General features: G+C 36.4%; 1 protein-coding gene across 1 annotated transcript; it reads left to right on the top strand.

Annotated features, from left to right (window-relative positions):
* The first annotated feature begins 14,213 nt into the window (after nt 1–14,213).
* Nucleotides 14,214–15,743, top strand: LOC120130523 (U-box domain-containing protein 30-like). The gene is made up of 2 exons (XM_039147750.1): nt 14,214–15,547; nt 15,595–15,743. Exon 1 carries the CDS (start codon nt 14,214–14,216, stop codon nt 15,537–15,539), a length of 1,326 nt encoding a protein of 441 aa, XP_039003681.1. The 3' UTR covers nt 15,540–15,547; nt 15,595–15,743.
* The last annotated feature ends 426 nt before the right edge of the window (nt 15,744–16,169 follow it).

Genomic DNA, 16,169 nt, shown 5'->3' with positions numbered 1-16,169 from the left:
GATAATGATCATTTCAGGTAAATCATACCGACATATGATATCTTTCTTAAAAAACTTGCAAATAGTGGACTAAGTGACATTGGCATATGACACAACTTCTACCCATTTCGTGAAATAATCAATTGCCACAAGAATGAACCGGTGACCATTCGAAACCTTCGGATGTATTTTCCCGATAACATCTATGCCCCATATAGATAAAGGTCATGGTGAAGTCATCACATGAAGTGGATGAGGTGGAACATTTATTTTATCTCCATAAATTTGACATTTGTGACATCTTCTAGCGTAGTTGATGCAATCACTTTCCAATGTGGACTAAAAATATTCGCATCTCATTATTTGTCTTCACATCATATGTCCATTCACATGTGTTCCACAAACTTCGTCATGTACTTCTTCCACTATCATCTTTGCCTCTTCTGCATCTACGCACATTAACAAGACTTGATCATGGCTTTTTCTTATATAAGACCTCCCCGTCAAGGACATATCCAACTGCCATCCTTCTAATGGTTCTTTTTATCAGTCTCAATGGCTTCCTCTGGATAACTTCGATGCTTGATGTATTACAGAACGTCGTGGTACCAGGGTTTAATGTCTTTTACTTCCTCAATCTAGTAACAATGAGCCGAGTACTCATACGACTGCATGTCAATTGGCATCATTGCAGACTCCCCGCCAGCCTTGAATGCAACTGCCAAGGTAGCTAACGCATCAACCACTTGATTTTATTATCTAGGTACATAATGGAAGGTGACTTCATCAAATTCTTCGAGCAGATCCAGTATTAGTTTTCGGTATTCCACCAGCTTTATATTCTTGGTTTCCCATTCTTTACGGAGCTGGTAGATTATTAAGGTTGTATCTTCATAGACCCACAAGGTCTTTATATCTTGCCCCATTGCAGCTCGAATCCCCAAAACACAAGCCTCATATTCTTCCATGTTGTTGGTGCAATCAACATTCAGTCTGCTAGTGAATGGGTAATGATTTCCTTCCGGGGAGACCAGTATGACCCCGTTGCCATGTCCTAATACATTGGATGCACCATCAAAATGCATTCTTCAAGAACTGTCTGTTGAAGTATTTGCCTCTTCTAAGGTGATAACCATCAAGTCTTCGTCTGGGAAGTCAAAGTTCAGCGGCTCATAATTTTCATCTGTTCTGCTCGCCAAGAAACCTGATATGGCACTTCCCTTTATTTTTTTCTGGCTCACATACTCGATTCAAATTTAGACAACAGTATCTGTCATCGAGCTAACCTTCCTGAGAGAGCAGGCACACCCATTATGTACTTTAGTGGATCTAACTTAGAAATCAACCAAGTGGTGTGGTGCAACATGTATTGTCTAAGTCTTTTTGTATCCCAGACTAAAGCACAACAAACATTTTCAATAGGAGGATATCTGACCTCGCAATCGGTGAACTTCTTGCTTAAGTAGGAGATGGCTCTTTCATTCTTTCTGGATTCATCATGTTGACCCATGACACACCCTATTGAATTCTCGAGTATGGATAGAAACAAGAACAGAGGTATGCCCGGGATAGGGGACATTAGGATAAGAGTGTGAAACAAATACTCCTTTACCTTCTCAAATGCAGTCTGGCAGTTTTCATCCCAAGCTCCAGGGTCGATCTTTCAGAGAAGGCAAAAGATTGGGTCACCTTTGTCGATTAACTGAGATATGAATTGTGTTATATAATTCAATCTGGCCAGAAAACCTTGGACCTCTTTTTGTATTCATAGGGGATGTAGATTCTAGATAGCCTTAACTTTATTGAGATCGACCTTGATGCCTTTCCTAGTGACCACAAAGCCTAACAGTTTCCCAGATATTACCTCGAAGGTGCATTTACTAGGTTTCAATTTTAACTGAAACTTTCTTAGTCTCTGGAAGAGCTTTCTCAGATTCTCGACATATTCATTCTTGGTTTGTGGATTGACAATCATGTCGTCGACATAAACCTTGATCTCTTTGTGCATTATGTCATAAAATAGGGTTACCATAACTCTCTGATACGTTGCCCTAGCATTCTTCAACCCGAAAGGCATCACTTTGAAGCAAAAAGCTTCTCACATTGTGACGAACGTGGTCTTTTCCATGTCTTCAGGATGCATCTTAATCTGGTTATATCCCGAGAATTCATCCATGAATGAGAATAAGGTGTTCCCGATAGTATTATCTACCAAAGTGTCTATATGTGGTAGAGGGAAGTTGTCTTTAGGGCTTGCCTTGTTAAGGTCCCGGTACTTAATACACATACACACTTTCCCATCTTTCTTCGAAACGGAACTATGTTGGCCACCCATTCTAGATACTTGGCCACTTGAAGGAAACTAGCATCAAATTGCTTTTTGACATTTTCTTTGATCTTAAGGAATATCTCAGGTCGCATTCTCCTTAGCTTTTGTTGCACGGGTTTACATTCTGGTTTAATAGGCAGTTTATGAACTAACATATTTGTGTCTAGTCCCGACATGTCTTGATACGACCATGCAAACACATCTCTGTATTCTTAAAGTAAGACTATCAGGTTTTGTCTTGTTTCAGCCGAAAGAGTTGTGCCGATTTTAACCTTCTTTCTCTCTCATCTTCAGTGCCCAGATTCAAGACTTTGATCTTCTCCTCATGTGGCAGTATTTGTTTGTTTTATCTTTCTACCATCCTCAAAAATTTGGTAGGCAAGTTGCACTCCTCTTCATTGTCGCATTCATCAACTTCCCCAAGACAAATGACTGATTCAAAATCCACCTCCGGATCAGGACCATCAGTGCCTTCATTACTGTTATCTAGGGACCTGAACGAAAAAGAAAATGTGTATGCGTGAGAGGAAAATATCCCACATGGAACAACCGAAAACTAAGTTCGAAAGAGACTGAAATGAAGAAAAGAAAAAATTGAACTCAAAAGAAATAAAATAAGAAAACTGTTTGTCATGAAGAAAATTTGCATCTTTTATTGAATTAAAAAAAATGTTTATTCACCCTTACAAAAGATCACCTATTGCCTCAGGTATATGCAAATAGTGATAGTTTGAATATTACTCTGAAAGACATTTGAAAATCACATACACTTTTTCCCCCGACCAGTTGCTAAGCACAGACCCTGGTGGCAGTAGGCGGATTCCGGATCTATCCATATTTTTAGCATCTTCTGTGATTACGATATTGATATTAATATCTTTCAGAGCTGCTTCCAAATCTGGTGAGGTGGTCTCAAACATAACCACATGACTTAAATGTGTCGTAAATAGGTGGGAATACTATGGGTTCCCATTGGGATTCATTTCTAGTTAACCTGGCCATTCTTCTTACCCGGTTCTTCTAAATTTCCCTCCTCTTTTGTTGCTGAGTGGGCTGAAAACCAAGCCTAAATTGATCTAGTTTTGATATAGGAAGGACGAGATTAATCATTCCTTATAGTTGCTTCCCAAACCTTTTTCCTATCTTGGCACCTCTTCCCAGAGTCTGCCTGATCTCTATTCTGGTACACTCAGAATGTTGGGGCTTGGAAATTTTCCTTCTTTCAGCCACGAATGTGGCATTCACACATTCCAAGTAGCGAAATAAAAATTCTACTGTCTCCTCATTTACTTCAATGTATGGAGCGTCTGTGATCACACTTTCCACGATATCTTCCTCAGAGTTAATAATCACCAGGGCTCCATCTATAACAAACTTAACTTTTTGATACAGTGTGGATGGTATTGCACCAGCTTGATGAATCCAAGGCCTTCCCAAAAGACAGTTATAGGAAGGTATTGTGTCCATCACTAAAAACTCAATGTTGTAGGTAGTCGGTCTGATTGTTAACGGCACCTCAATTTTTCCAATTACCTCTCTCTTGGTCCTATCAAATGCTCGGACCACGTGCTGATAGGTTCCCATATGAGAGGTATCCATTGGTATCCTTTTCAATGTGACTAAAGGCATTACATTAAGGGCTGAACTATTGTCGATTAATACACTCGGTAAGGCGTGCCCCTTACAATGGGTGATGATATATAATTCCTTAGTTCGGCCTCTCCCTTCATATGAAATCTCATCATATGAAAATAAGATGAGATTATGGACTTGAATGTTGTTTACCAGTCGATCCATCTTGCTGACTGATATGTTTTGTGGCACGAACGTCTGATTCAGGACTTTCAATAATGCATCTCGGTATGCCTCCTAGTTTAACAATAGTGCCAATATTCAAGTACGTATCGATAAGCTATGCAGTTGTTCTACAATGATGTATTCGTTGTGCTTCAAGAATTTGAGGAACTCTCTAGTTTCTTCCTCCTTTATGGGCTCGTTGATAGTCAGCACATCTTCCTTGAAGGGTTTAAGTGATCTTTTCCCCACTTTGTTATCATATTCTCTTGAAGTGCTCACCTGACATCATACTTCCATGGCACTTGTCGGCTGTCCTTATAATGAAAAGGTCGGGTGCTATGATTACCACCTTCGCGTGTGACTTTTCTGTTGCCTTCGCTTTAGGGGTAATTATCAAATGGCTACCCCTATCGTATTTCCTTTCGGATGACTCTCCGGTAGCGCAAATATTTGCTTCCAGAGAATCTTGAACTTCCTCATAAAACTCCAGCTCTTTCCTATCCATCATGTGTTGGACTAAGACTTTGAACTCTGGGCAATCCTGCACATCTTCATTGTGGTAACAACAGTGGTTACCATCTCTATTCCTTGTTGTATCTAACTATAGTGCGAGAAGATCTGCCTTCATCATTTGGCTCCATACCCAAGCCAAAGGAGATTTTACTTCCTAAACACCAGTTTTGACTCTCCTGCCCTTCTCGGTAGTGATTGCGTTAATCCCAGTCTCCTGATGATTAGGTAAGGGATTTTGTGCAACGTTTTGTGCTCCAGAGTTAAACTAGATCCAATTCTTGTTTCACATTCTTTGTAAAATCCTCTTGAATGCGAGGTAGTTTTTGATCGTGTGCCCCGACATACCGCCATGGTATTCACAGTGAGCGTTCTCATCATACCACATGGGGTAAGGGAGCTTCATTGGTTCCACAGGGTAAGGTGACACCACGTGAGTGTAAAAAATCTATTGGTATAGTTGCTTGTATGTCATGGGAATATGATCGAATTGTTCCCTTTCCTTTTCCTTCCTTGGTTCTCTTAGGCTTTGTCTAGAAGTACCTGATGGTACAACTGTAGTTGTTTTTGTGCCAGAGATCGTAACACATTTGTTGGCAATGTAGGTGTTAACGTTGTTGATCTCTCTATCTTTGTTCTTCATAGGAGGTTTTTTGTTGGATTCTCCTCCCTCAATTTTAGTTTGCTTTATGGCCAACTTAATCATTTCTCCAGCAATAACTAAGTCTGAAAAGCTTTCTGCTGTGATTACAACTTGGTGCCCGAAGTAAGGAGTCTTCAAGGTCTGAACAAAGAGCTTTCTGGTTTCTTTTTTATCTAAAGGTGGATGAACTTGCACATCCAAATCCCTCTATCTCTGTGCATACTGTCAGAAATTCTCGTTATGCTTCTTCTCCAAGCTTTGCACATAACTCGGTCTAATCTCATATCATTATTGTGCTCTTACTTCTCCAAGAAAGACTTAGCCAAGTCTTTCCAGGTTTTATATGAAATCGATTCAGCTGATTATACCACCGGATAACTGAACCAGACAGGCTCTCTTGGAAGCAATGAATCAAAAGTTGGTCATTTCCCATATATCATGTCATTTTCTGACAGAACATAGTGATGTGGGCTGAGAGGCAACTATTTCCGTTGAATTTCTCGAACTCAGGGACTTTAAATTTTGGTGGAAACACCAAATCCGAGACCAGGCTAAGCTCCATTGCATCTACTCCGTAATAATCATAGTCCCCTTTGACCACATTCATTTGGTCTTCCAACATTTTAATTTTTTTCTTCCATCTTCTTCACTTTGTCTTCCTCATCAAAATCTGGGATATGGTAATCATCCGGATTATTGTCGGGGTTGGTTGCAGAAGTTTGTATCTTTGCAACAGATGAGGCTTTCCCTTTTACCGTAGATAAGTCCCCTTGTAATCCGGGTAATATTCTGGGTGAGATAACCACCTTTGGAGTCGATGGTACAGTTACCCCCTCAGATGAACCTACTCCTGGTGCACTCGCTTGTTGTAAACCATATAATTTGGCCACGATTTAATCGATCAATGACTCCTGGCTCTTTGTGATGGTATCCAAGGTACTCTGACTGTTCTGGTTATCTTGTCTTCCAGTTCTCTCTGCAATTTCAACATATTCTCCTCGAGTTGAGTGATTTTAGCCTCTATTTATCGTTTCTTCGTTCGGGTGTTGTGAGGATGGTGTGTGTCTTGAGCTTGTGGAGGTAAACTCGTTGTTTGCTCTTTCTTCTGCTGAGACATATTCTGTTAGTTAATATGAATGTAAAAACATGGAAAATATAAAAATAAACATGAAAAATAAAATGCAAAGTATGAGATGCATGATGTATGAAATTTTAGAGGCATTGATCCAAAAATGTGTATGTTATTATAAATAATCCTTATTTAAACAAAAGTGTTTTATCTTTAAGAGACAAAAAATATACCAACCATGATGCACCTAGCATCTATATTCATTTCCCCCCTTTTTTCCCAAACCCTAGTGTTCACTAGAGAGTGGAGACGATCGCTGAAAGCTTTAAAACAAGTTATATTATAGTGCAATCTGAATTTTTACAGGTCTGTTTTCATCTCTTTCTCTGTTTTATTTGAATTAATAGTTGACATGTAAAGTTATTGCGGATATCTTCACATCTAAAACTTAAGAAAACATGATAATTCTTTCTAGAAAAAGATGGGGAGATAAATGTAACAATCGAAAGTATATGAGCATCAGTAAAGAGAAAAATATATAGAATTTGCCAGAAAACAAAATACAAGTTTCTATGCAATTTATGAAAAAGAGTGTAATAGTGGAAGTAATGGGTTTTCCAAGAAGAACCCATTAATAAGTAGAAAATACACTTTGACAATGAACTTTTGTTTTCATAGTTCTTGTGTGACCTTTAGTTGTGGAGTAGACTTTAGGTACGTTAAAATTTTAAATGGTGGTTTAGCAATAATATCAGTTACGATATGTAGCATCGAAGGGATTTCGGATCTATGTTATTGCCTTGTAGTCTAATTTGTACTGTTCGAAATCTTCATGCTGTTAAATTTTCTACTCTGCTAACAGAAATGACCATTATGAACAAACCTCACTAAAGTCTGACATTGATGTCACAAAACTTTTAGCCAGCGAATTTATTAGAATAACATAGTGGAAAATGATTCTTCATATGTAATCATGGACCACTAAGATAAATGGTATAGCGTTAAATTAAAGTCATGTGAATCATTTAATATCTTTAAAAGATCGATCGGAATATTTGATAACTTCAAACATTTCATCACTGCTAATCATCTCTTACGCTATTTATCACTGTAGATTTGGTTGATTTGCATTGTCGACTATTTTTCATGAAAGAACAATGGAAGGTAGGGTCTCTAACGTTTATGTCCGTGTTCATTTATGTTCATGTTCGTTTATGTTCGTGTTCGTTTATGTTCGTTTATTTATTAAATGAACGAACATGAACAAGTTATATTCCTTAATAAACGAACATGAACAAAAAAAATTTGTTCGTTTATGTTCGTGTTTGTTTATTTATTAAATGAACGAACATGAACATACCTCCGTTCGTGTGCGTTTAGTTCGTTTACAGGCCTATCAAAGGGCACTATCTGAAGCTCGCTTGCTCTCTTCTTGAATCCATCCACAATGGCTTCCAACTCAGCCATGGTTTCTCCATCTCGCTCTTATTGTTTCTGAAGAGACTTATCTAAATTAGCTACCTGGATTCTCAAGTGCTTATTTTGTTGATGGTTGTCTATCAAACGTCTCTGAACATACTTTAGCTATTCTTTCAGAGTCTCTCTTTCATCATGCCCTTCAAATTTCCTTTTCAAGCTACTGGCTTTGCCTTTCCAGTACTCAGAAATCCTTTTCAAATTTGAGTTATTTTGGACTTGCTCTTGGTACCTCTTTCTCAAGTCCTCGAACTCAAAACGGGCTTTCTTTTATTCCTTCTCCAGTTTATCTTCCCGATCCTTCTGAGTATCGATGTCTAACTTCCACTGGTATCGTCCAGCCTCAAGTTTCCTTACCATCTGTTTCAGTTCATTCTTCACAGTTTCAAATTATTCCTTTACTATCTCCAGTTCGGAGGGAACAAGCTTAAGATGTTCCTCTATAGTACGAGTGTCCTCATGATCTGACACTGGAATGTTGTAATTTTTCCTTAGTCTTCGCCACTCTAAATAGTCCATAGTAAGTATGTCCTTAGCAGCCATGACATCCATTCGGAACACCTTCTTCCATGACTCAGCTACTTTCTTGATCATTTTCTTGTAGTTGTCACCGTGGTATACAAACTCTTATTCAAATAATACGTACGTTGCTGGGATAAACTGACGTACCTCATACTGTCAAAGTTCCAAAAACGGAGAATACCCAACTCCTCCTTATAGTCCAAGTAGGGTCATAGTGTCTGAATCCCCACATCGGAAGAGAATGTAACTGTGGGTCAACCAAGGGACACTTCATACAATATCCCAGTCCTGAAGATGTGTGAAGACTTTCATCCATTTTTCTTTTGAGGTGCCTTCATGCCCATTTTAGAGTGATGAATTATCCCAAAGGTGAATAAGTGGTGCTGAATCAGCGGTAGGCAATCCCATTAGTCTTCCAGAAATGACTGTAAATCCAGACTTAGAGAAGTTGAGCACACCCTATGAACCTTCCTCCGCTAGTCTTTCTACAATGGTTGAGAGAGCGGGATGTCTCAGCTCCAGTCTGTAACCTTGGCCAGTCCGTTCTTGAAAGGCTGACTTTTGATGTGTTTGATGTAGGCCCGCTCTAGTATGATGCTTTCGCAGTATAGCAGTATAGTATACTCTTCGATCGTGGGCACCATGTCCTCATGGTTAAAGGTGAAACAGTTGTACCCCAGATTCCATAATTGAACCAATGCTCTGATTAGGGGCTCATCAGTCTTGACATAAAGCAAAGTGCAATATCACCATACCGTTGGCTGAACTTCTGTTTCCAGTTACTCTTTCAACTGTCCCAGATGTTTCGAAGCTCTTGTACATTATTCTGCTTTAGGCTGACAGAGGCGTAGCTAACCAATTCTGACACATAGCTTTCTTGAAGACTGTATCCCTTTTCTTTCTAGGTCTTTTCCGACCATAGTCGTACCTCGAAGTTTTTTATTTCTTGCATTACAACCCCTTTGTCCATTAATACATATTATTTGTGTAACTAACACCTTTTTATGGATAAATAGCCTCTTTTATGATGCAAATGCTAGAATAACAAACACGAAAGCACAAAGTTAGTAAGATAAGAATAATAATAATAATAATGAAAGAAAGAAATAAAATCAAACTGCATAGTTAGGGTAAAAATATCCTAGGTTTTGAAATGGGTTTTTGGGGTAGGCTCTAATTCCCTATCGTCTCCCAGTTTAGGTTCTAAAAAAGAGATACCCAAGTTCTCCTTACTGGTGCCCCCTTGGGCTTGCCAGACCCTTAACTCTAAGCCCATTACAAGCTTGTGTGGACTAAGTTAAACTTGAGAGGATACATTCTATTATGTCTGTGCGGTGAATAAATTCACACGAAGACATAAAATATATGAATCTCGAAGGCTACTTGCTAGGCCTGTGCGGAGAATAAATTCTCAAGAAGGCGTCGCTTTCACCCCCCACTTAAAAACGGGTTTGGAGCTCGGGTATAGAGTCTTAGATGAAAAACAAGTTGGATAAGCTGAAACCACTGAAAGAAATCATAAGTACAACTATTTATTTGAAAAGCTAATCAAAAGTAAGTAATAAGGATCAAAAGTTACCTTAAAATCTAAACTTACCCTTTTCATTAAAAAGACAAATGGAAATTAACCTTTAGCCTGACTCACTTATCGGTCCCCAGCGGAGTCGCCAAGCTGTCAGAACTGTCTTTCGGGTGAGCCCAGAATTAGGCTTCGACTTGAATAAAATGGTTAGAGTCGCCACCGATAATTTATTTTAAAGATAAAAATGGGTTGATTGGACACCTTAATTTCTTACATGATATGCATCTTACTAAAGATATGTCGGATTTGGGAGTCGGTTATAGTCAAGGAAGGGTTAGCACCATTGAACTGCTCTTTCGATACTGGTCAATTTCCAGTTGTCTTTATTAAGAAAATTGAAATTTAAATGAAAAGGTAATAATTGATCCATACTACTTACCTTTAATGGATTTAAACCGTACCCTTAAAAATCAAGAAAAGTGTTAGATGTAATAAAGTGCAAAATCGAATAAAGATAAAAAAACATGTTGATGAATTGAAAGAACACACACACACACACACACACACACACACAAACACACACACACACACACACACACACACACAGTACGTACGTACGTATGTATGTACGTACGTATGTACGTACGTACGTATGTACGTACGTACATACATTTAAAAAATCAGTTTTACAAAGATTTCAATAATTTATTGGATAAATAAAAATAAATTATTGATTTTAACTATTTATTTTCATTTTCTACTATTAACTTAGCTGTCTACTTTCACTATATCAATATAAAATGGTCCTAAATATATGTAAAATTAATTATTTTATATTACAAATTGAATCATTTTCATATATAGATAAATAGTTAAATACTTTAATTATAAAATAAAATAATATAATAAGAAAAGGTGGTCGCAGTTGAAGCCTAAAGCCCAAAGGCATTTAATCGTCCAGTTGAAGAGACTTCTAGCTTCAAGGATGTAAATGGGCATTACCCATAATTTTATAGGCTTGTATCGTCGTTATATCTTCGATTTAGATAATCGAATTTTCGCGATAAAAATAACGATTCTTCAAAGAAAACATTAAAAACACACTTGAATAGAAAAGCATCGATCATCGTTTTGTATTGATACATATTTTAATAAATGCTTTTAATCATCAAAATTTAATTTATTTGTTAAATAATTTGAGTCACATACTATAAAATCTATCAGAAAAATAATTATCACAATTCAATTTATTTTATTTATAATGTTAAAAATCAAAACCTTAATCTAATTTATATGAAACTTCATAACCCCTGATTAATCTAATATATTGTTTAATACATATTTTGACACACTTTAATTCATTCGATTAAACTGAAATTGATTATCTTAATTATTTATTTTATTTTTTATTACAAATATATATTATAATGATTAAGTTAAACTCTTGAATAATATCTTTTTATAAAAAATAATAAAAGTATATTATTCAAAATTTAGAACCACTAATTTCATTTTTTTAATTAATTTGGGATAAGTAGACGGTAGTATATCTTTAAAGATAATTCTTAACCATTTGACATTGAACGCTCACACTCCTAACATTCTTAATATTTAAACTCAAAATTTTTAAAAATATTTATAATTCTTTTACCACATAAATTAATCCATCTATTCGTGCAATTTCATATCTTATTGACGTTGATTAGTGTACAATCATATTAAAACTTTTATACCTAAATCAAGATCTTCTCACACATATATTAACATGTATTTATATATAAAGCTGATGAGTGCTGAAAAAATAATCAATTTTATTGCTTTAAAAATAATCAATTTTACATTGATCATGTGACAGCGTTATTAAATGAAAACCTCTCTTTATTATTTTACTAGAAAAACAACTCAAAATAATATTACTTAAAAAATATTCTCTAAATTATACATGTAAGATTATTTCGTGTTCTATGAAATATGTTTAAAGACTTCGCATTTTCTGAAAAGTGAATTTCATACATTTATTGTATCATTTATCTAAAATGTATTATTTATCTAAAACTTAAATGAAATTATCTAAACAGTTGATGAATCTTGGGCTTTGTTGAGAATGAGATCTTTAAAACGCGATTTGTAAAAACGAGAAATTCTTACGTGTACAATTTGAGATGTATTTTTTCAATTAGTGTTGTTTAAAGGTTGATTTTCCAATAAAATAAGAGTTTTTCTTATATAATAACACCTCATGTGACACCCTATATTGGTAGCATAGGTTCATGTGAATGTGATTCCCTAATGGATTTAGGTTTATGGAAAAAATACAAAATTAATTTCAATTGAACTCCTTTCTTGATTTCTCCCCCAATCGATTATTTTAACACAAAGGGAGAGAAAATTTAAGAATATTGATATTTGAATCCAAAATACTTCGTTGGGTGTTGTTTTAAATATTAATATATAAAGTAATTGGATTAAATATCACCCACCAACTTTAATATAGAACCACAAGGCATACGAATCCAAAACAAAATGCCTGCCCACCCTGTCGAGACGTTCAGGCCTGTTTGTTGGGGTTGTACATTCAAGCTTGTAACTTGAAAAACAAAATAATAATAATAAATATTAATATTTAATAATTACTAATTATAATAAAAAACGAAAAACGAAAAAAAATCGGGACAAAATGTGTGTCTACATACCCTTAGTAACCAATTAATCTAATTAAATTCAACCTCCTCGGTCGAGTTTTTGAAACAACTCAAACCTTTATTATAATTAAATGTAAACCTAAACTCATTATATTCATTTAAAATATAATTAAAATTGCAGAAAACAGAGATGAGAGTCGGGAGGACAGGCGTTGCATAATCTACGTGGCAGGATGTGGTTGGATACATCTGGAAGCAGAAGAGGCGTCCAGTCAAAGCAAAAACTGTCATGGTCAAATGCTTTGCTGGCACTTTACCTAAAATAAACACATAAAAATACTAAACGAGATGGGAAGTTCCCCATAATGGCCCCCAGGAGGCCAAATTATTTTTAGCTAAATGCTAACTAGTATTTGAAGTTTATCATTACATTGTTCTATTTAAATAAGAGCCCAATTTTTAATTTTCTTTTAATAATTAAAATGAAAATAAATAATATTTATTATTGTAAATCCGTGTATTATCTGTTAGAATATTTTATTTTCTTGTATTTGGATTATTGTTAATTCTGAAATTAGATTTTAACCACATAACATTTGTGGATGAAATCGATTCTTTTTAGCTAAAATAACAAACGATAGATGATTTGTACCCATTCTCCTGTGTTTTTCCCCAATTAGTAGAAAATGATTGAAAAATGGAATAAAATTTATCAGGGACATAAATGGAAATTACTTTTTTGTAATTAATATATTCATTAACTGTTAAACTAAAAGTACTTAAAAGTAAAAGCAGGCAGATTACGGGAAAAAAAACAGATATAACTGTACATGTGGTTTTTCTTTCTCTGGTAAAAGACAGTGCATTGATTTATAATTAATTTTTATAATTTTTCGTGAAGTTCTTTTTAATTTATTTTTTTATCCAGCAAACAACTGCCCCAAAAGAAGAGCAGTAGGGAAGCCGTTGCAGGACATGGCTTTTCTCTGTTCTTCTCTCTCTATTTTCTGTAAGACATCTTAAACAATAACTCGTTTCCTTAATATTTATCGTCAAATGGTGAAATTTTTTCATATTTTGCTATCTGGATGTTTTTTCTTTTCATTTTCCCCTAAATTTCTGTACCATTTTTGGTTGGGTTTAGAGGGAAAAGGGCTAATTGATTAGCTTTTGTACTACTTTTAACTGTTGATCTTTGACTGATTCCTTTAGTAGTATCTTTCTTTTTTTTTTCTTTGCCTTACTTATTTTTACTGTTTAGGGGGCTTGTTGATTGATACCCAGCAAACAGTTTCTCTTTCCTGAAGCTTGTACAAAAGTGGAAGATGGGAGCTTGATTATTGTGTGTTTATTAGTGATATCATTTTCATTATGATGATTGTAAGATGAGGAACTTCTGACCATAGAAAAGAGATTAGAATAAAGCAAAGGGAAAGGAGCATGGTGGTGAGATGCATATGTATCAGCTTGTAGGGGGGAAGAAGAAAAAAGGATATTTTTTTCTTGCTTTATGATTTGTCTATGAGAGAAGAATTGAGTGGAAAGATACCAAGTTCCACTCTTTTTTTGTAATGTGGGTTGAAGGGTTCTTTTCAGTGAAGTGAATTTAGAGCTTGTTTGGGGTTAGTGGTGGAGGGGTTTTAAGAAAACCTTTCTTTTTGGTTCCTTGAGAATCTTTGTTGCTTTTTTTTTTTGGGGAGGGGGGGAAGGGGGTGGGTTCAAAGATGCCTATGTTTCAACCCTCAAAGAGGGATGGGGTTGTTGTTGCTGGGCAAGTTCTAGATCTGGATACTGCTGCTGTTTTGGGTGGTGGTGGTGGTGGAATCATTGGTGCTGCTACTGGTGATAAATTGGATCTGAAGAAAATGATTGAAGAGGTTGATTTACCTGAGATTCCATCTGTGTTTATTTGTCCAATCTCTCTTGAGCCAATGCAAGACCCTATTACTCTTTGCACTGGCCAAACCTATGAGAGGTCCAACATTCTCAAATGGTTCAATTTGGGGCACTATAATTGCCCCACTACAATGCAGGAACTTTGGGATGATTCTATTACTCCAAATAGAACCCTTTACCATTTGATTTATACTTGGTTTTCGCAGAAGTATTCGCTCATGAAGAAGAAATCTGAGGATGTACAAGGGAGGGTAAGTGAGCTTATTCAGACATTGAAGAAGGCCAAGGGTCAAGCCAGGATTCAAGCCTTGAAGGAGCTGAGGCAAGTTGTGACACTGCATGCTACTGCAATGAAGACGGTGGTTGATGAAGGTGGAGTTTCTCTAATTTCATCCTTGTTAGGTCCATTTACGTCCCATGCCGTTGGTTCTGAAGCAATTGCCATCCTTGTCAATTTGGAGCTTGATTCAGAGTCCAAAACCAATTTGATGCAGCCAACGAAGATTTCATTGATGGTAGATATGCTTAATGAAGGGTCAGTGGAGACAAAGATAAATTGTACGCGATTGATAGAGAAACTAATGGAGGAGAAAGAATTTCGCTCCGAGAGCATCTCCAGCCATCGTCTATTGGTTGGTCTAATGCGATTAGTGAAAGATAAGAGGCACTCGAATGGAATCTTGTCTGGACTTCGCTTGCTTAGATCTATATGCTTACATAAACAAGTCATGAGTTTGATTGTGAGTATTGGAGCCATTCCTCAATTGGTTGAATTGTTGCCTGCTTTGGAGCCTGATTGCTTGGAATTAGCCCTTTTCATATTGGACGCATTATCGTCTCTTCCGGAAGGGAAAGCAGCATTGAAGGATTGTGGAAACTCAATTCCAAATATGGTGAAGCTTTTGATGAGTGTGTCAGAAAGCTGTACTCAATATGCGTTGTCAATTCTGTGGTCTGTGTGTGAACTTGACCCTGAGGAATGCTCCTCAGTTGCGGTGGAAGCTGGTTTAGCAGCAAAGCTGCTTCTCGTGATTCAGAGTGGTTGCAATCCCGTTTTGAAGCAAAAGTCTTCGGAGCTCTTGAAGTTATGTAGCCTAAATTATACAGACACCATCTTTATCTCAAAGTGCAAGCTCACAAGGACAATCCAGTGACAATATAAAGGGCCTGCCATAATTGGTTCTTGAAACCTTCCAAGAACGAACAATCATACATATGAGATAGGGGCTTTGAGGTATGAATTAGCTCTCCTGTACATATTTAAGCACTTCAATTCCAGCAATTTGATTCAACTTTACATAAAAGAACACTCATATGTGGATAAGGAAAAAAAACACAGATTTCATGCAGCAGTGGAATCATATCAAGTTCTCTTTTCCAATGCCTTGAAATAAAACCCTGAAAGGATAAATGATGTGAACAAAATTGTATCAAGTGGAATGGATTATTGTTGGTGGGGTATGTTGTTGTTGGATAGAATTGAGCTATTTGTGCAAAACTTTGGCGCTTGCAATCACAATTGTAATAGACAAAGAATTGTTTTGCTACTTGGTCTTTGGGGGGCCCTTTTTCTCCCAAGTTGTTCCTATGGTTGGGGCCTTGACCAATTTTTTCCTGTCTGGGTTTTGGTGGGACTTTTGCATTTTTAGCTCCACATAGTTGTAGAGAGACTGCAGTTCCTATGGATATCAAGTGTCTATTCAATGCGTACAGAATCCATTTCTTTTATTTATGTCAGATAACGATAATTATATAAAAAAAATAAAAAGGCAAGGTAAAAGGAG

This window comes from Hibiscus syriacus, unplaced genomic scaffold (genome assembly GCF_006381635.1).
Source record: "Hibiscus syriacus cultivar Baekdansim isolate YM2019G1 unplaced genomic scaffold, ASM638163v2 tig00110548_pilon, whole genome shotgun sequence".
NCBI lineage: Eukaryota > Viridiplantae > Streptophyta > Magnoliopsida > Malvales > Malvaceae > Hibiscus > Hibiscus syriacus.
Note: the sequence above shows the minus strand (reverse complement) of the source record. Positions and strands in the feature narration are given on the sequence as shown.